The 22,169-nt window shown below is 38.5% G+C and overlaps 1 protein-coding gene and 1 long non-coding RNA gene across 4 annotated transcripts; one reads left to right on the top strand and one right to left on the bottom strand.

Moving 5' to 3' along the window:
• Positions 1-275: 275 nt before the first annotated feature.
• Positions 276-18,051, bottom strand: LOC121596140 (guanine nucleotide-binding protein subunit gamma-e). 3 transcript variants are annotated; one of them, XM_041920818.1, is made up of 4 exons: positions 17,826-18,051; positions 14,859-14,976; positions 3,594-3,695; positions 276-1,453 (listed from the first exon to the last, which is right to left on the bottom strand). In XM_041920818.1, the coding sequence occupies exons 2-4, from the start codon at positions 14,969-14,971 to the stop codon at positions 1,450-1,452; spliced, it is 219 nt and encodes a 72-aa protein (XP_041776752.1). In that variant the 5' UTR covers positions 14,972-14,976; positions 17,826-18,051; the 3' UTR covers positions 276-1,449. The 3 variants fall into 3 exon arrangements, with proteins under 3 accessions (XP_041776752.1, XP_041776750.1, XP_041776751.1); XM_041920816.1 differs by having other exon boundaries at positions 17,866-18,048; XM_041920817.1 differs by lacking the exon at positions 276-1,453 and having other exon boundaries at positions 2,116-3,695; positions 17,866-18,048.
• LOC121596141 lies at positions 6,142-7,277 on the top strand. The gene is made up of 3 exons (XR_006005250.1): positions 6,142-6,173; positions 6,300-6,539; positions 6,612-7,277. It is a non-coding gene; the product is annotated as an uncharacterized LOC121596141 (long non-coding RNA).
• Positions 18,052-22,169: the final 4,118 nt, after the last annotated feature.

Genomic DNA, 22,169 nt, shown 5'->3' with positions numbered 1-22,169 from the left:
ACTGGCATACAAGAATTCAGTACTTGCTTGCAAGCTGTATGCAACAACAAAAAAAGTAATCACGATAAGTCACAGAAGCGTAAATGATTGGATCGCGAAACAAAGAATGGGATACTAATTTAAAATTATAGCTTTTGTTTTAAAACATTTCAGTTTGGATGTCCTTCGGACTCATAGATAAATGAAAAATTTAAAAAGCCATACTTATGAATAATAGAACTTATAAATTCGAAGCTTCTCCCATCAAGGTAAGCAAAGCTACGCAAAACATAAAGTTTGACTGTTTACTTTCATTTACTTTATTTATAAGAAATGTGAAATTTACCGCATTAATAGCTTTATATTTGTGTTATTTAATGATTATGATTCTATTTCAAATGGTTACTAGGTTTTACCGTACTGCAACAGGCAATTTGTAGAAATAAAATCAATGAAACTTCAAACAATCCTTCAAGGTCCTTCGATTTCGGATTTCCTCTATAGAGGGTAGCTAGTAAAGTACGCGGTTCCCATCTTTGCACGGGAACGTACTTTCACCATCCCACCGTGAAACATCCACATGAAAAGAGCGAAAAATGCTTCATTCGTACAGTATGGTAGAAACGGACGATACGGTTGAACGTGATTGATTAATGAAGATTGTGCCCCCGAGTTTAAAATGTAGTTATTCAGGTTAGAAACGACAGACAGGTGTAGAAATTCACTGATACTCTGGGTTCGTTAAATCTTACATTAGTGACATTTAAAAAACGAACAGCGACGAATCGCAACTCTCTAGCTCTAAAGTTAGAAAAAGAAAACCCGTTCCAAAAATCCAGTTAGAAACTACGGCTGATGCGAAATACTACTAGTGAACACACGAGCTCTTGGCAAGGGAGCTCAGTTTGGGGATATATTGTAGAGAATCGGCATGGTAAGAAGGGTCTAATTCCTGATTTTTATCATTTTCTGCCCATTTGGGCATCTACTAGTTTCGTTAAAACAAATAATTCGCCTGTTAACTTTTCTCATGTGACTAGCTGCTCTGCTGTTTGACTAAAACAAAACACAATTGAATAAAACTTCTCATGACTAGATTCGTATGCAACGCAATGCGCAAACAAAAAACGATCCTCTTCTTGTTTGTGGTGATTGTGCGTGGAATCATTATCGGTTTTGTCGTCTAGCCAGAATGGCATGTCGGCCAAATGATGACACTCGTTATCCTGTTGCATTACTGCAATGAGCGAACTGGCCACTGATTCAACCATTCTCTCCTGCTTTGCATCCTTGGCTCTTTCAAAAAGTTAATGCTACAAACATAATTCTGGAAAATCCATCGTGCACCGCGTGTTCCAACCAATGCTAATCTCTCGTTTGCTCTCGGTGCTTCGGTTCGGCGTTCATTTGTTATGACTCGACGAGGTGAGCATTGCTAATGACAGTGGTGAACATCGAACGTGTGTCATTTTATCTGTTGAAAGTAAAGAGAGAGAAAATAGCCAAAACGACATACATTGGCCTGGCTTAGTGATGCGTCAACGACTACTATTGCGTACAGTACAGTAAAATAAACAAGCTTTTTCCATTGTTGAATGCGTCTTTGTGTGCCTCATTGTACAGTTTGTTTAAACAAATTAAAAGATATTTGAAATGATATTTCACACAAAGGAAAAAATATAACACACTATGGAATGGTCATGTTTGAACCAGGACGCAAAATATGTACATGACCTTTCCTGTACTGTTGTTCGTGAAAAATGAAAATAACATTGTGGAAAAAACATAAAACATTGTGGAAATACAAAACCATTGTTCGATAAACATTCCAAACAAAATGAGCACAATCAATATTTGTATCAATTAGCATAACAACGGAAAATATTTTTTCACATTGAAAACCAACCTCGCAACGTTCACCGAAGGCAGAGAAAAACAGAAGCTTTGAACAACCACCAACAATAGAACTACGCCACAAAACAAACAAAAGAGAGTATATAACATAACATTGCACACAAATCACATAAAAGAAAAGAAAAGAGAAGACGTAAACTAAAAAATAGAACAAACTCGAAACAGTAAATAAAGATAAAAAAAAATACATCAACAAGGAAAGGACGCCACACAACGATACAATTAGTCATGCATGTGTATGATTTATTCTAGCAGACGTGTAAAACCAGTACACCAGTAACTATCATGATATTTACTTCCATTTTACAATGGACTCGTGCATGTGAAAATAGGGCGAATCTCATTTATGTTGGGTTTTTTTTTGTTTTTGTTCTTGCATTCCAACGAATTGTTTACAAAATTGTCCCACAAACCCCTTATGGCCAGTATCTTTTTTTGTTTTCAATACATATGATGTGATGTGGGTAGTGAAGTGTGCCAGTTGTTACCCTAAGTTCATCTTTGTGTGCCGATATAAAACGACCAAAAAAAATAACAAGTCAAACATCCAGGCGAAAGTATGCAACAATGATAGAAATGGTTTGGTTTTTTGGTAGATCGGTAGTGCAATTAGCTACACACGCTAATTGTTTTCTTTAATTTTTCTCTTAAATTTTGCACATTTTGCACAGTTTCGCTGCTTTACGTGTTTGTTGCTACACCGGAGTTGAGGGAAGGGAGTTACAAACATTCGGGAGTATTTGGGTTTCTTTTTCAGATTCTGCTATTGCATTTACATAATTAATAGTTGACAGGACAGTACCAACAAACAAAACAAACTGAAAAACACCGATCTGATAGGAACTTAAAGCTAATAGACAGAACGCAATGAGATTAAAAGCAAGATGGAAATTTAGCCCTGCTGGGACGATCAAATATGCCACAAGTTTTGCTTTACTTTTTTTCCTTTCTTTGCCTTCCATTTTTCACTTTTCCAGCTTCATTTTACATACAATGCATCTTTTTTTAGGATGTACACTAAAATATTTCAAAATCTTTAACATCATAAATCAAATCATTATACGAATAACATCCTTGTTTAAACTAAATTAAATTGAAAAAAGTACAAACATACAACAAAACGTTTTCTTATGATACATAAAAGGAACTGAAATGACTGACATGACGCCAGCGTAAGCTTGTTGTCAACTTCCGCACAGATCTTTTAGAGCTTTATGTTGATTGATTTTCGCATTTGTTAGCATTTGGTTCCTGTTACTCTTATTTAATTCTTTTTTTAACAGATCCTTCGTCAAGGACTGAACCACAAAACGGATGCACTGAATAGAAAGGAGGGTAGCGGAAACAAAAGCTGCTACAAGCTACATCTTGCATCACTGTAGTTAGAGATTTGAAGCTGATACTCTTGGACACCGATTGAAATGTTCGACGATTTGAAGTACTGTGTTGGCCGAAGAGGCAAAAAGTGGCACAAAGTAGTACGGATTTGATAGTTTCGATTCGTCGCTGAAGCTCTCTGCTTGATGCTTATGGTACATTTGTTGTAATGGTAGCAAGTTGTTGTAGTAAATAGTTGATTGGTTTTGGGGTGTAGAAGTAGTTCTAGTGGTAGTGGTAGTTGTGGTAGTAGTAGTAGTAGTAGTAGTGGTAGTAGTAGTAGAAGTAGAAGAATTATCGGTAGAAGATAGGACGCTATTTACATGATGACACATTTGCCCTTCTCGGCCCAAGGATTATTCTTCTTGTCCGGTGCGTGAATCAGTGGATCGTTCTTTTCGTTCTCCTCCACGTATTCTCGCATGCTGGAAGAGAGGGATAAATGCAATGATGGTTAGTTGGAACACAGTATTTGAAACGATTTAGTAGTTTTATAGTTGAACGTTTATCAGAAAAAGGATTATTTCCTGAACAAAACTGAGTAATATAAGCCTTGGACATAACATACATTTTAGACCTGTTAGCTTTAGTGAACCCTAGTTTCTAAAGGATAATTTAAAACATTTGTAGAACTGGCAGAGCATTGGTATTACATAAAAATTATTAAATAAATTCATGAACAAAAATAGTTAGTATTATCTGTTTATTTCAAGTAACATGAAGAATTTAATATTGAAAACATGACTTATAATGTGCTTTACAAACTTCTTCAATCAGGAAATATGATAAAAAAATAACCTTAAATAACTATTTTATTCTGTCAATTTCCAGGTGTGATCGATCTCCAATCAGACAGTCTCTCCCAAAGAGAGGACTGTCTACCCGAGGGGGGTTTTACTAATAAATCTCAGAAGCCTATATAGGCTGACCGTAAAGTTTAAGAGTACGAACTATTTTATTTATTACATTCAAAATGACTGCATTGAACATTTTGCATCTGTTGCCCAATAGCTTTCTCCCGATTTATGTAAACATGAAAATCAGGACAACGAAAACGAAAACTGTAAAACCTGGAAGACCACATTCCTTCTGCATGAAATATTTCAATCTTTTTCCGGCTTGGATGGAAAACAGACCTTTATACTTTATATTTTGAAATTTTCTCAGAAAAGGGTCGAAAGCATTTGCCGCATTAGAATGTGATTCGCTCTTTGATCAACCCGTCGGAAATATGATGAGAATAAAAGGAACAAAAAAAAGGATACCTGCAAGCCGGTTACAGCGAAGGAACGTGTTGCCATGACAGCTCACAGCTTTTATTGGTTACTTACTTCTTACCCAACCGTGTCGGTTGCTAGCAGTAAACCTTTTGTAAGTGCGAACGCTCTCGTGAGTGGATGGGTGAAAAATGCAAACTATTTACGACACATAAGCTTTAAACGGTTGATGTTACATTTCTCATTTTATTTTTGTTTTATTTTTAAACTAGAATCTTGTAGTTTTGTTTAAGAAAATCCCACAAAACTAGTCAAAATCCTACATTAATGATACAAAATTGGGCTCCAGCGTTTATAGCGAGATCAGGAATTACCCCTGTTAGTAGTAAGTGATCGCCACTGTGTTAGTCGCAAAACATACAAGGAAGTTAGGTGGACAAAACCCGACCCAGGATTATTAAATATTGAACATCGCACACCACGCTTCATGTTTGCGTGAAAGCTTTGTGATGGATTTTTAATCTCCAAAAGATTAGAAAGATATCTTTTTCGCGTAACAATTTCCCTGCAGCTTAAATGTAATTGGAGTAGCCGGCCAGCTAAGGTTATTTAACGGTCTGGATAATCAGTCCGTCCGAGAAAACAAACTGATTAACCAGAACCGGTTTAGCTTGTGAAGAGCTTTGGGAAAAGCTCCAAATATCTGGCACGTAGAACAAAATGCATTTTTTTAGATTTTTAACGTGGATCTAGAACAGGGGTCTGCAAACTACGGCCCCCAAGAGCCTGTTATGTGGCCCGTGATGACTTTGTGAAGGTCACAATAAATAGTAAATTATATTGAATATTTCAATCAATATTATACACCTGTTCTCACTTTCCTCTGAATCGTTATTCGGTTGCTATGGATCGCAATCCATGAGAATGGATCGCAATCAACAACGTCTGAATCGTTTTCAGCTACGTTTGGATCGTTTTCAGCTACGTTTGGATCGCTCTCAGCTACCTTTGGATTTTACGGTAGCTCGCGCAAATTTTGTTGCGGCGCAAAGTTTATTTAGTGACCCCTTGGCGTACTGCACGATTGACATCATAAAAGACAATATGAAAAGCGACAAATTCATATTGTTCTATGTTTGAACCCAATTGAGAACTTGTGTTGAAACCCCAGTTTTAGGCAATGAATAACAATTGACAGATTTGTCGGCTTCTACGCATCAGAATAGATTCCCAACCAGATCGTCCCTCCATAGTCGGAATATCCGACTAAATCTCGAAAGCCTAAACAGGACCGAATGACCACGTAGGTTGTTACGCCAAAAAAAAGAAGATTGTGCAGGTTTATTTGGAAAACTTGGTCAAATAATCAATAAAGTATGGATGGTGATGTAAGCTTCAAATAAAAAAAAAATACGATTAGATTTTACAATTGAATGCATTAATTACACATTTAATTATTTCCTTGGAATTCAAATGTGTCCCGCGGTCACTGAATAAACGGTTGCGCTACAATGAAATTTGCGCGAGCTACCGCAAAATCCAAAGGTAGCTGAGAGCGATCCAAACGTAGCTGCAAACGATCCAAACGTATCTGAAAACGATTCAGACGTTGTTGATTGCGATCCATTCTCATGGATTGCGATCCATAGCAACCGGATAACGATTCAGAGGAAAGTGAGAACAGGTGTAAGTATTACTTTTTAAAGACGAAAATCAAGGTTGAATTATATCAACTTGTAAAAATCTTCAGTTTGTTAGTTTTTTCAGTTAATTTTTTTACTAACTCAGCGTGATTTGACGTTCACCCATTAGCTACTGGTAACGAGAAAATGGTCCCTTACAACGTTATTTGCAAAGCAATGCGGCGCGCGAACGAAAAAGTTTGGAGACCCCTGATCTAGCAAAATTCCCTCAAAAGTCCAATGATTGTAATGATACAACATTACTCATTTCATTTACAGCCCACATGAAGTGGTAAAACGCTTTTACACTGTGCGGAACAAATCGACTTAATTTGAAATACGAAAATGATATTTGATGCCAGCATTAAGAGTACAGTCATTGATTTTTTTTCATTTTATAACCAATCATTTCGTTGTTATTGTTGTTACGTTATCCTTGCAGCAAGGCAACAGCAACAGTGGCTCTGGAAAATGGTCTCTGCTTCTGAATTTCATCATCTTTGCCATAATCACCCAATACCGGTTTCAATGCGAGATCGTTCGAGCGAGTGACAGAGCTTTGAGTAGGGTCTTAGGAAAGGGAAAAATAATAAACCACACGCCCACCATCATCGCACTCGCTGATCTTCGCACACACTACACTGCCCACGAAACCCTGTAGCGAGGGTGATGGAAATGATGATTCATTCGTTCGCAACGATGAGGATTTTATTAGAAAGTGTCTCCCCACAGCTGTACGCCGTGAGTCGCGTGATGAAGCCGGCCTGAAGGATCAAGAATGGATGGATTCGATGGGCGGTAAGAAGCACAGATGTACTGCCACATCCACACATTTATGTTTCCTTTTTCGCTTGTCGTGTCGCTGTCGCGGTTTTTCACAATTTCCGCTTCAGCTGATCGAATATCGCAAATGGACGAAAGAAATCGTAGACTGTAACCCTCCCATAAGCTCTTGCATCATCCAGAGAAAATGTGGACAGTAAGTGATAAGGATGTGGTAGTCATACGTGGTAGATATTATTTTTTGTAATATGCCTGAGTAAAATGAGTCATCAAACGAAAATTGCTCCTTCTGTGTGCGTTTGAGTGAGTTGCAGCATCAGATGACTTATTCAAATGAATTTCTTGTGTGCTTTTTTATGTTAAATTGATTTAATGCTGGTATCAAGCGCAATTGTTTGAGCATCAATGTCAAATGTTTGTCAGGTAGAAGAAATATCATATGTTTAGATGTACAATGTACAATATTATTAAGTTATGGGATATTAGCAATAAAGTGCATGATGATTTGCTTTAGATGTTTGATATTAACGTGACAGGTTATATCTTTAAAGATTACATGACAGATAATTCATTTGGTAATTTTTAAAAATAAAAATGAGCAAATCCCTCAAAAGGCATACACTTTTTCCAAGTGTACAACCATAGCAAGCTAAATATGCATCGGCGCAATAAAGTAACATACGCAGATAGCGATAATATAGGTTCAGGAAAATAAATCCTACCTCCTGCAAAGGTGAAAACACCAACATCGCAAGTTAGGAAAAATACCAGCTTAGAAAAATCCAGACCATTCGCGCAGCTGAACGAACCTTAAACAGACTAAGATTTTATTTTCTAACACACTTTAGCATAGCAAAAAGGAACCGTTCCAAAATTACAACAATCTGAAATAAACTCCAACCAACGGAAAAAAGTACACACACAAAAATAGTTAAAAGAACATTTCTTACACGCAGGACAGCGTATACGTCCTGAAGGGTACGTGCAAACGAATAAAGCAAGCAATAATAACACACACATGGAAAAATAGAATAGAGAATCTTTTGAATTTAAAATAGCAATATAAAATTGCTCAAAACAGCTCAAACTATTTTACGGCTTTTTACACGTGAGCAGAATTTTCTAAACATAATTTCTATATCTAAAGCAATTTTTTGATACAGGAAGAAGGGCTTCAACCGTATTGCTAATAGTTTTCCAAAACATTTCGCCTCCGAAACATGCTGCGCAACACATAAAACTGAATGGGTTGAACTAAATTGTTTGCTAGAAGTTTCAGATCAAAGAGAAGAACCCGTTTCTAAAATTACCTCACTCATAATAGACAGGTAACAACAATTCAAAAAAATCTTTTCAAATGTGACGCAAATGTGACGTGATAAGTATATACAATATAAGTACAATGTAACAATTTTATCATTGTTACAATAATACAGCAATGAACAAACATCGTGTAGCCAGTTTGTTATTATTTTTAACTTCATCTTCACTTAACTGAACCAAATGATAAATATTCACTATTCTGCTATTTAGCAGCCACACATATTCGATCTAGGTACATCGTCGCTATTTCGATAATGGATTCAATTACAAGGACGCTACCGTTTTCGTCTTGTAAAAAAAGGTTGCACCAATGAAAAACATGTTTTCTTCTGGGAGATGTTTTTCGACACCCTTCCTGGAACCGATAACAATTCATATTAAAGCATGGTGAGCTTCTTCATTGAATATTTCGAGGAAGTTTCATATCCTGTGCTGCTTTCAATTTGCTTGTGAAAAAGCTTCATTTGAATTGGCAGTATTGGTGAGCTAAATATGTATTCTTTTTCCGTTTTTTCTTCTTCAAAGTAACCGCCAATGTTATATTCCTGCAGCTGCAGCTGCTGTTGTTGATGTTGGCGTGAATTAATTTGGTTCTCGAAACTCGTTCAAGCATTTCGGCGAAGGAGCTATTTTTTATTCGTATATAACGGCGCCGAAGAAGATCCTTCAATGCCGGATGTAAATTATATTCGCTATCAGCTTGCTTCGTAATCAAATTAGCCAACTTTACATAAATAATTCGTTTTTTTTTTGTAAGCAGCATACAACAAATAAAATAACATATTATTTTCCTGGGAAAAATCATCTACAGAGTCAGCAAACTCTTGCATGTTAGCTTCCATGGAAAGCTTTACATGGATTAAAGACGATAAATACGATGAATATCATGTCACTGTCATGAAGCATGATTTTTATGGCTGTTACTGTCTCTATATATCTATCTATCTATCTATCTCTTCCTTTATATGTATCTCTCTCTCTCTCTCTCTCTCTCTCTCTCTCTCTCTCTCTCTCTCTCTCTCTCTCCCTCTCTCACCATATACAAATTTTTTCTTCCATCTTCAGCTCAAGTTCGAAAGTAGCTTATTTGCCTTGCCTACCCACATCCGGCAAATTCCGGGGAAATTGTAATTAAATTTCTTTCTCTATCTATGGGCATTACCGTTTCCCACAAATTCCAAAGCAAATCGGCTACATGTTGGACGGTATTAGGGATGTTGCGAAACGCGCTTCCTCGGCAACCATCTGACACCATTCCTATGGCACCGGGAACTAATCAAGAGTGTATGACGCTGCTTGTTATTGCTACATTCCCTCCCTTTTTTACAAATAATCACCTAATGAATCCTACAGTTCGTTTGAGGCAGAAGCAGCCAGGATACAGATGCCGCAAATGATCGATCAACGTCTAGAGCAGTTGCTAGGTCGATTGATATATGCTCTGTTAGCTAAACCGTCGTTTGTCACATTCCTCTTTTTATGCTACAAGTGTTCCGATTGACGTACAACCAATCATCCATTAAACCTGAGTAACTATGCAACCTATGTAACGTAGGGATAAAAAAACTATTTATAGGCTGTTATTATAAAACCAAACTAGAAGCACATGAAACTTTGTTCAGAAGAAAAAATACAAGCATCGAACGATACATCAAACAACAGAGCACACGTAATGATTTCAATGAACGCATCGCTTTCATATCGCTAATCGAAGAACGAAATCGATAGCCCTCGTTAATCCTGTTACGTCCGTTCGGGAAGCGCTTCCAGCCGAGGAAGCTTTTTAAATGAAATCCAATTAGCAGCTACTACCACCGCACACCATCCGTTCTTCTCTTTTTGCTGCTGGTGTTGTGTGTTTATGTGCTTGAACTATTTTCTGTTCCCCTTTTTTCTTCGCCGTTTACTTTCCATTCGCCGGCCTGGCGGCATGCGACTACATTTAAAGGTGCTTGTTGTATTTTTTTTGTTCAAGCAACAGGCTTTGGCACGATTGCCTATGGACGACAGATATAATGGATTCATTACGAACACAACACAGGAAAGCACGTCACGTTTGAGACAAGAATGTAATCCATTTTCCAATCATCACCCGAAGAGTTTGCGAATCCTGTTGCCCCAGCGTAGGACAATTCCTTGTCATTTGGCCCCCAGCCCATGCGAACCTACCTGGCATAGGAGTTTTGCGTTCCCCCGACCTCACCACTCACTTACTCTCGCCATGAATTGCTTTTACATTGATGGTGCACTTTTTTCGTTGGTGTTCATCCTACCGAGTACCGCGGGTATGATTACTTTTCATTAAAATTTCAATCACGCACACCCCGTGACCCGTTTACCCGTGTTCGGGCGGGCCGGGCCGTTGGCTCACTAGTGCGGGGATTTGTTTATGCTTGGGATTGGCAATTTTCTGTCCGCACGGGCTGCCGGCCCTTTTCCCGGACAGTTTCTTCGGACATTTCAGTCCTTTTTTTGGCGTTTTGTTAGCGAAAGTTAGCGTAAGGTGTTAAGTGGGTTTAGCGTTTTTAGTCAGCGTTTAGTAATGACCCGAGAGGCCGAGTCGGCCAGGGTGGTTGCTTATCGTGGATGGAATTAATCGTTTGCTTACATTGCTAAGGTTATTGCATGCAGTTATTAGTATTGTTAGTAAGTGTTAATTTGTTAGTTTGTTAGTTATCGTTGTAATAATATTTTTTTACAAACTACATATTTTTTATAGATGTATAAGGTTCATTGCTGTTTTGTAATTCTTCATAATTTGTACCGTTAATACGTATTTCCCAAGTCTGACATTAATCAAACTATATTTGCCTGCTTTGCTAACAATGCAATTCAAAAGGTAATTAAATTGTTTGCCATTGTCTAGCACCATCGTATCTAATGATTGCTCGTAATTAAACTGTAATCCATCCGGAGAAACTATTCTCTGCTTCTCAATCACTTTGCATTTGGTTTGCTCGCATGCACGCAGCATTGCTATCGAACGCCCCATTCCGACGCCCCATGTCTTATCTGTAACAAGTTGCATAATGCCAAGCACTGGCAGCAATATGTAACTCGTGCAATGGCAGTCAGAATGTACTGTTGGGCACCGACACACTATTAAAATAAGTAAAAGTAGGTTAAAGAATCAAAACGTCGTTACTACTCCAACACGAAACTTTAGCAAGCAATATCTATATTACTTCAAACTAAGGACGCTTCTTATCTAGCTGGACAAGCTTTTTCATTCATAATGTGGCTTTTCTGGATGTAAAGAAGGATGTATTTGCAAAATTTTCATTATATGATACATTGATATTCTCATGAACGGCAAGCTACTCGCAATAAGTTAGTTCGTATCGTATGATGTCTCTCATTTAATGCAGTATCCATCAATGCCATCCCTCAACACAAATTCTGCTAGTTTTGCTTAACATTTTTTTCCTATCGTTCTAAGAAAGGTAATGGTGGCAAAAGAGCCCAAAAAAAAAACTGTTGAGAAAAGTATCGTGGATGGCAGTTGTGAGAGGATGAGAGCATACGAACATCATTAGAACATGGTAAGTGGAGCTGTTCACGATACGGTACTAATGAACCCAGTCTTTAAGTGTTTGTGTAGTTGACGCAGCAAGTGGGCAAGCATTGTAAGAAGAATGTAATAATCAAAGGAAAGAAAGATAAACAAACCCAAAGAAATGCTACTATTAAATAGTAGAATATATATGTACTTCAACATCTATGAAAAACCGTGCGTATTAAATTGAAAGTAATAATCTTCTTATACCTGTCCAGTTTCATGTATTTCATTCCATCGCTATAATGCTTCCGTTCATTGTGTTATAAAATTAGTGAGGTAATGGAAAATGTTGCTAAATATCCCTTGAGATATCCCTTGAGCTCTCCCATGAGAAATGTTCGTTCTTTAGTGATCGTTCAAACATTGATGATTCGGGGCGTTTTATTACCGTTGCTGATGTAACCAGCTGATCGTAATTGATTATTGATTTACTTACGAAGGAAAGCTTATACAGCCAAACAGTGCAATGTAGATGAAGTTGAATGGTTCTCTAAGCAACAATTTATAAAAGTAAGTAATAATGGCTCTTTTAAGAAAATTGCATATTTTTTCTATCGGGATTATCAACCGTCGTTATTCTTACCCAGCGTCAAACCATCACATTTTTCTAGATTTCATGTTTCAAGATGTCGAATCTCCACAGATAAATCTCATCTCGAATTTACTCATATAAATGTGTTGAGCCTTCAAAACATAAATTGATGGTATTTATTTAATTTATATTTTTATTTTAGATAAAAGTATCTTATGTACAATTACAAAATCTGGTACAAAAATATCAGACTCTTCAATTCAATTTTTCTAAAAATCATTTAAAAGCTTTACAACCTATTCCTTAACAAAATATTCTAAATTAAGTTTGAGAAGTAAAAGAGCAAAATATTCTAAAATAAAAAAGCAACATCAAAGAGTTCGATTGAAGCAAACCAACAATAGTAATAGTCACTTAAAGAAGTGCTTGTCAATTCAGAATTATTATATGCTCACTTTTTCAAAAGCGCCTCACATGAAGTGAACGACGACATTAAAAACAGTCCATTTGCAAATGTAGCATGAAAAGAACGCATTGTGTTGCTTTCACAACGTCGCGATAGAACACATTGAATGACTCAATTGTTGGCAGTTATATCTCAATCGAAATGAAAATGCCTGAATGGCCTGTTCGGTCAAAGAAAACCAAAATGCATACACGCTCGATTGTTCATCATTGCCCGCGGATATGGTTTTAATAATTATGCTTCGTTCAATTAAACATTTAAGCCACGTCTACCTGTTCATTGATATCGTTGAAGGTGATTGAAAATATGATGTTTGTATTTTATCGATACATAAACAAGTTCAACACAGCTCTTTAAAATCTCAACCAGAATGATGATTTGTAATCGAACGTTACTTCACACTTTGCCTAAATTGTGTATGCATAGTTTTGCTTGATAAAATTTTGTTATTCTGTCAAAAATTAAAACCATTCATCGCCATTCGAAGCAAACCAAATGCAGCGATAACAATACGATAAGGCAACAGTAAAGGGGGGTGGGGAATACTCACACACGGCAAGCAAGCACAGAAGCGTGCAAGAGCGAAACAAAATCGTACTCCAAGCCAAACTGTATCGCCTCCATCCCGGATTACTTCCATCCCATTTGCTCTATCATGGCCAAGCGGGCCGCGGCCACGAAAGGTGATAATGCGTCTCCACCGCTCGGCAGCTCCAAAGCCTCTTTTTCTTCTTCCACCCTCTCTTCACCCTCTCTCCAACTACCGGTGGGAACGTTGGCATTCTACCTTGGCACTGTTTTCCCACACGCACACCACGACGAGCACGCACACGACAGCTAAAGTACGTACCACCGTGCAGCACAACTACCATCGTCATGGTGATGCTTGAATGAGTGGGTGAGCGAGACCGCAGCATACAACCTACAGCTATGTTGAGCCGCCAAAAGATAAGAACACTTAGGTAGACTAGAAGCTGCTGGCCCCTTCTGCCATCCCGCAACACCCACTGGTAAGTGGTGCGCTAGTCACAGCCACCCTGTGTGGAGGTAGCCACCACACACTAACACATTTGCACCCGACACACTGTGAATGGGCCTTCCAAAAGGCTACAATGATTTGTTTCCTATCGAAACTGCACAGTGTTTTGTGAACCAATAAAGAGGAGGATTACAAGCTGGAAAATTCCAACGTCACACGCGCTTTACTGCCAGCTACTGTCGGGTTCGAATGCTCCCAGCAATATTACCAATACCATCAACGCAATGTAACCGAGTGCCGCCAGCAGCACCGACCGCCAGAACGAGGGTTGGCTTCTTTATCGATTTTTTCCCACATCCGTTTTCCGTTGGCTAGGTTGGTCTCGGACGGGAAGGTAATTTCAAGCAATCGATCATCCTATTGCCGTTCGCTGCTGCATAAATTCGGCAAGCGGATGCTGTTTTTGGCCACTTGCAAAACACAAATAAACGATTGCCTTTTCGAAACGGCTATAATTACTTGGTGGCTGAAGCGAATCAGCAATTGCTTCTCTTGCTTCACTCAGTACACATGCACTCCTCACATGGCCGCCAACACCTTCGGTTCGGTTCGATTTGCTGATCGCCCGCATCGTCACTTTTGACCGACCACACTTGTCACTTTTAGCAACCGAAGCCATCGCTTAGCTCAACCCCGTGGTCTGACTCATTACTACAAACACACACACACACCCCGAAAATATCGACTGCAAAGGCGCTACCCTGTTCGTTTTTTTTCCTTACAGCTCGATGGGCACTTTTTCCACCCTTTTGCATCAACTCATTTGAACGCGATTTCTCAAGGGAGTGTTTCTTTTTCCCTTTTTTTTTCTTTGCTACCGCACAGGCCTTTTTTCTCGAAACGGCATACATTAGTAACTGAGGTATCTAAAATTATTCACTCAATGCACTAAAATCAACTATTGATCTCTTCTGGCAGGACGAAATTAAAAGTGGTTCTAGGGAAAGGGGCAGAAACAAGGGGGTTAGGGTTGGCAATGGTACTTACGCTGCGATACTCTTCGACAATGGCCACCGCTCCATCGAGGCTTGGTACTTCATGTTTTCGATCTGCTTTTTCAGTGCGTCACGGTCCATGGTTGCTAGAATACTGGGATCCATCGCGTCTGGAATGTTACCGCGAGAGATGGAGAAAAAGGGTGCGTTAGTGTGTGTGTGCGAATCGACATCGTAGGGAGGGGTGGTTTTTATCGCTGTGTTGGTTAATCGATGAATCGGGCGAAAATTACAAACAACAGTCGTTGGAAACGGTTTTCCCAACGGCGCCGTCGTATTCAATAAATGCACCTTTCTAGCAAATGCGTTTAAACATGAACTGATCGATTCATTGAATTAATTGATCACATAAAATCAGACATTTGATCAATCACGAACTGCAAAGCATTTCGTACTTATTATACTATCCAAACCAAACCAACAGTTTCTCAATGTGTAAACGGTGCTTCATTGCATTTCAACTAAACAAACCCATCACACGCCGACGGAGGTTTGCGTGCGTGTGCGCATGTCTCGTGTTCTACAATAATCGCCCTTTCGATAGCGTTGCCTAATCGGTGCGATAAAATTTTGACAGGGGCTAGATTTTGCTGCAACAACTAACGCGTACACCAACACGATGCCATCCGTGGTTGGTGCCCTTTGTGATGCCCATGCACACACCCTTATCGTGTGGGTAACCATTTTCCCCTTTCGGAAGAGCATGCGCAACAAGAAATCGATGAAGGTTGGAAACTTTGGAACATGATTTTCAAACCAAACTTCGACTAATGGGAGGGCATTTGAATGCGGTTTGAATGTGTCGTTAATTAAAATTTATCTTATTTAGCATATCACATTTGAAGCAAAGCGGTTTGTTGAAGAGAGATAATTATTATAGCCGTGTTAATATATGATACTCTTGCAATAAAACAATTTTCAACCATTAACCATTAATGTTTTTATAACAAAAATATTAATGAAATACATCTGTTTTCTTTGATATTTTTACGTGACATTCATAAAGACTCGTTGTTGCTAGATGACTACATTGATGAATACAAGTTAATTAATCTATTTTCAGACTAGTTCAAAGTAATAGCCAAAACTAAAAATGACATTAATTCAATACGAGTGAAACTTGTTTTTCCTCAACGTATTGTTAACAACTCCTGAGTATTGTATGCCTGCAAAAGCTGTTTCCAATGTTGTTCTGTTTTAGTTAAGTTATTCTTTTTTTCTTCCCCAAACTGTTAGTTTTTGATGAATCGTTGTGTGGAAATAAATATAAACTGATGGGCAGACCTTAAACAAACAAAAAACAGAAATCATCGACCAACGATAGTAATGGCAGAAGCCGCAATTATGTTAATTTAAATAAATAAACTATAATCATGTAAGTAAGCACTTCAAATAAACTCAAAAGTATCCCATTAGTTGATTTTTCACGAATAATTTAATAGATAAGCTAAGACAATCTATTGCAAAAGTATAAAAATGAAACTAAGAAAGCAAAACAAAGCCAAAAAAACTCAAAAAATAAGAATGAGAAAAGAGAATTAAATTTATCAATTTGATAATAGAAAATAAGGTGATCTATGAAACAAGTTCGATAGTAAAGGATTTAATGTTCTAATACATATTCTGATGAAATGTATGTATGTTTTGCTCCTAAGTCGTAACAAGTTGTTTGTGCTTTTCTGAATATTTTGAGGAAAAGTAAAAAATATAAAGCTAGTTTGTTGTCAAGTAAGACCTTTGAGGAAAATGTAACGCCCAGTTTGAATGCGCAAAGTTAACAAAAATATCACTTTTGTAGAACTGATCTTGAGTGACAGAACAGGAGATATCATAATACACAATAGCTAATCGTAAAGTAACTTTTATCATGTATTGACTTTCGTGAATGACTGCTTCCAACGCTAATTGAATGAAGTATGGGAGAATTAAAGTAAAAACTTAAAAACCAGTTAAACCATAATTTATATTAAATTTTCGACGCTATCAAGTTTGAACCCTCCGTACCACTTCTAAACACCAATTAAAACGCTCATGCATACACGCAAAGGTAAAAGAAATTAAGCTAGCAAGTGAAATCCATACGTAAACCACAGCTACAATTCCGCCTTTCCGATCCGATCTTTTTTTCCGCCAGAGCCAATCACTGAAATAACCTGACGAACGATCGCGAGCGTGCGAGAGATCGTGTCAAGGTAAAATCCACACTCGAGTGAAAACAATTAGCTCCCATTAGCCAAAAGAGGGCAGTAGGTGGTTTGGAGCGCATCTAGTCAGAAAGGTTCAAGCTGCACGCTGCACACACTGCACTACGACACATCTTCCACAACCCAACGCTCACGCTCATGCCGCACTCTTACCAATACTTCAAATGCTCACGTGCTCACTTGGATGGCTGTTTGTTTATTTTTTCTATTTGCATGATCATACCCCGATCTTCGCTAGCGTGTCAATCAGGCAGAGAAAAAGCGGCGAGCAGCACACAGTCACAGTCGCAGCGGAATGTCATGACAGATAGAGCGACCAATTAGGTAATGGGTTAATCTTGTAAAGGGAAAGGTCAAATTACTGAGCGGCGTACGATCAACAAGAAACATTGCTTGAATTCTAACAAACAAAAAGAAAACATAAACGGCAACCGGGTAAATGAATCTTCACAGCACTGCCACAGTGATCGTTGCTTCAAAGAAAAAGAGAGATACTTATAACATTGATATACAACTTGATCGTTTGACGGCTAAAATATCCATTTTAGAAACAATGCATGTATTACACAGGTTATTGAACCATCCACAAGTTGATCACGATCAAGAAGAAACACTTGTAACCAATTTGACTGTTGGTAAAAACAAACTCTTTCCAACCCATTCTGAGTGAAACCAGTGGAAGAGTTTCGCTACATTCCGTCCGCATTTTGCATTACCCAACTTAGTTATTTACTCAGAAGCACATTCACACACACCTTAGTTTATGCTTCGCTATTTTATCACGATTTGACTCACTTTCCTTATCTCGTACCGACAGTGTAAGACGCTAGCAGGCTCGAATAAACAACTCTTCTGTGTTGCGTTATTGTGTGTAGAAGGTTTTGCCAAACTCCTAGCTGCCTTTACCGGAAGCTTGCTCACGACCGGGAACCTATCGCGCCGGGCAACGGTATGCGAATGTTTTCGAGTTGACCACCTGAAGCTTACTTTATCGGACCAGGTGAGTCAAAGCTCTCGGGCTCGGGCATTGTCACTAACGGGGACGAGATACGCTTGTCTCCCCATCGCAGTCAAGCCTTGGTGTGTGCGGGTTTGGTGTTGTGCCGTTACAAAAGCCTCTACTGTCGCCGGACACAGACTGTAGCAGATACAGACAACGTCAACGGATGGCTTCGGCGACAGACACGCTTTCCGCTGTTGGAAGATAAAACGTGGAGTGCTTGCAGATACGGGCTCACGGGCAGCACGACTAAAGGGGACATGGTCGGATCTGTGCGGTAATAGCATTGTTCGATTGAGCGAGACAGGCGATATTAAAGTTGGCCCAGTGCACTGGTAAGTGCAGATGGAACCTATTTAGGGAGTCAAACCTTCTTGCATTTGTTATGATAACCTAGTAAGTGGTACCTTGTTTTTGATAAAGAAAAGAAAACGACATGTCGTTGGAGTTTGAGCTGTGGATGTGAAATAGGTGAGGGATTGTTGTTAGTATTTTATTTAAAAAATAAATTGAGGAATATAACTTATTTTGTTTGTAATGAAAGTTTGACAATGAAAGAACGTTGTCTAAAAGATTGCTGTTAATTTTTTTTATAAAAACATAGTTAACGTTCATATAATGGGTATATGAGGTGTTGGAAACAATCAATAGTATTAGAGTTTTTTTTATATTGAATGTTAAACAAATATTGTAAACAGAATAAGCAATTATGCTAAAATAGCTTCTCAATTCATTTTAATACTTTTAAACAAACGAAAGAATAACCAAAATCATTATTTTAACATTGTGTTTGTATGTGTGTTTTCAACTATTTCCCAAGAGGAAACTAACATCGACCGCCAATGAACTATTGGGAATTGCATCATCGGAAAGAGCATGCATGTTCTTGTTGAGAGCAACACCAGCACACTGAAACCTTTTGGAACGTTTCGAAGCTTCTCAAAGTCGATAGTACCAGTGACGAGGCTTCTCCACACATATCTTTCGTACGTTTTCGGAAGCAAAACTATCATGAACTGAAAAGAAAAGCATTACACTCCAAAAAGCACCGACAATCACGCTTTCAGCAATTGTTGCTCATTTTTAACAACCAGTCTTAGCTGGTTCTTTAGCGTGCTGTTTTTGTCTATCGCCTCTTTCTCGGACACACATATGAACGGCACATACTCCGTTGGATATGCACATATCGTTTCCAGAGAAAGATGCAGTTAGTTGCAATGCAAGTTTCTCTTTTACTCTTGATCAAGCATAGTGAAATAGTTGGTAACCGGTGCGAGATCCTGAGCGCCTGGCATCGTCTAAGCAACTATTTCTAATATATGCCCGAATCTTGCAAAAAGACGATTTTTAGAGGCATTTGCTATGGCTGCTCTACAACTTTATCCACAACATGAACATTTTCACTTGTTCGACGCTTTTCGGGATTTTGCATAGGAGTCGGCTAGCTTGAAATGTTTGCTTCTTGCTCTTCTTACTGTTTGATGTTTGAATATTTATAATTTAATGTTGAATGTTTGTAATTTAATTTATTTTCAACAAAACAAGTTAAGTTCTTATGAATGTATCACATCATTCTGTTTATTTTGTTTTATTTTGTTTTAAATAAGATAGGAATGGATTCGGCCGTATCGCTGAATTTTAGTGTATTATATTATTATTCATACTATTGCGAAACATTTTCTTGTCGAAGCCATCGAAAAGTACCTTATCGGACGTTATAGTTCATTCTAATTCATTATTCCGTTGATTGTGCTCTAATAATATCCACACAGTCGTTTTGAAAATAGCACATAGTTTAAACAATTGTAATATAATACTATTACTTCTTCTTTTGGCTCAACAACCGTTGTCGGTCTAGGCCTGCCTGTACCACTTGTCGGGTTGGCTTTCAGTGACTTTTGGATGACCTCCCATAGCAGGATAGTCAGCCCTACGTATGGCGTAACGGTCTATTTGGGGCTTGAACCCATGACGGGCATGTTGTTAAGGCGTACGAGTTGACGACTGTACCACGAGATCGGCGTAAATATTAATTATATTATTCAGCTAAAGATAATTTATTTTATTTTAAAAATATAACAACTACATATAGATGATATCATAAGACTGTAAGTATGTCACAGTAAGTAGGCTAACCAACTGCCAAACAGCAGCCTCAACCAAGAAGTGATCGATATTTAACATCTTTTTTTTATCATGCTCAACTGCTGACCAGTAATACCATTCCAAAATAAGAGCAACACAAACCAGAGTAGAAGAAAAATGAACCATTTTTATTTGATGAGCCCATCAAAGGTATAACACATGTTCGCTCAACCTCAAACACTGCAACACGTACATGTCGCCTGCTGCACATTGTGTTTTTCGCTATTTTTGCATACTTTTTTTATTTTCTCTTCCCACTAACAGACCAAGGACATGTGACGTTGAACGAAAGGCAAGTGAAACAGGAAATTCGATTTTCTCTATTGAATTAGCTGCAAAAATGTACCGTGCGCGCTAGGCCACGCTAAGTGCAGTTTGAGGTACGGAACTGTCGATCTGACCGTCGATGGTGCGGTGATGATGGTGGTGTGGGCGCAGAAAAAGAACCACATGCTTTCCGTTGACGAGCCCACCGGCAGGGCTTTAGTAAATGAATAGTTAGTTCATTTGGTGCTGTTATTTTCCCGTGGGTAATACACATATACTGCTATATCACTTCCAATATGTGTCTCTTCCAATTCGTGTGTTATAATCAAATTAAGGTATGAAAATATCGGAAACTTGTAAGATTTCTCCGTAAGAACAGAAACCGTTGATGAATATGGATTTGTGTAGGTATTTGTGCGTTTTTATGTATGTTTTTGTACCTAGGGCGAACCAAGGACAGCTGTACCCAAACTCATCGACTCCCGATTATTCCTATGGGGGCGTAAACCCATATATAACCGTGTATGGCACAACAATACAAGCCTACAGTAGAACAATCGATAGAGCGATTCAGAGAAGCCTTATGAAACAATCACACTTTTTCAAGCAGGTGATAAATTAACCTGAGAATGTATACGGTTTAATGTATTGCGGTAAGGAAAACCTTTTCATACTTATTTTATTAAATGTTTTAAAACACCATTATTCGGAGACAACTAATCAATGCATATACACTTTCAAATGAACTCAACTGGGCTTGAAGTGGGCTCATTAAACACTCACATTCTTTGCCAAACTCTGAAGTAGAAAAAAAATACGTAAACGTATACTCACTAACAAATAGCAATGTCCTAAAGACAATCTGCCGGACAAAGCCGGTCTCATGGTACAGTCGTCAACTCGTACGACTTAACAACATGCCCGTCATGGGTTCAAGCCCCAAATAGACCGTGCCGCCATACGTAGGACTGACTATCCTGCTATGGGGGGAAATCAATAAGTCACTGAAAGCCAACCCCACAAGTGGGTTGGCAGGCCTTGACCGGCATCGGTTGTTGAGCCAAACAAGAAGAAGAAGAAAGACAATCTGACCAATTTGGAAAAAGGGTCTTAAAAACTGCGAACAACCCTTAGACCTTAGATGCACAACCTAGGACCAAGGACACCCGGGAATTATTCAGAATGTTTTGCATAGAAAATAATGCTCAAATTTACGTTATTTTCTATGCAAAACATTCTGAATAATTGGCCTAAACCGGATGAGTGAGTTTTTTTTCTATTATAAAACTTAGGATCGATCCTTCTGTTAGCTTATGCTGATCATACACAATCATCCAATCATGCAATCATCATGCAATAGGGATGGGCAAAACGGCAGCGAAACCGGAGCCGACTCCGACTGGTTCCAGATAATTTTATTTTAACGTGAGGACCAACGAACGCTCTACAATGCATGACGTGCCGTCAATACTGCAACCGCATCGAGTGAAGATCGCACCCGCAAGAAGATACATTTGTTTTTTATACTATCATACAATACCATACAATACCATACAATCATACAATCTCCATTAAATCGTTAGTCCGGAGCCGTTGGTTCGGAGCCGGTTCTGGAGCCGTTGTGTGCCTGGTTACTATTAGACCGCGGGCCATGGGGTTTCTCAACGATCATTAGTGCTTTTGATAA

This window comes from Anopheles merus, chromosome 3R, assembly GCF_017562075.2.
Source record: "Anopheles merus strain MAF chromosome 3R, AmerM5.1, whole genome shotgun sequence".
NCBI classification, from domain to species: Eukaryota; Metazoa; Arthropoda; class Insecta; order Diptera; family Culicidae; genus Anopheles; species Anopheles merus.
Note: the sequence above shows the minus strand (reverse complement) of the source record. Positions and strands in the feature narration are given on the sequence as shown.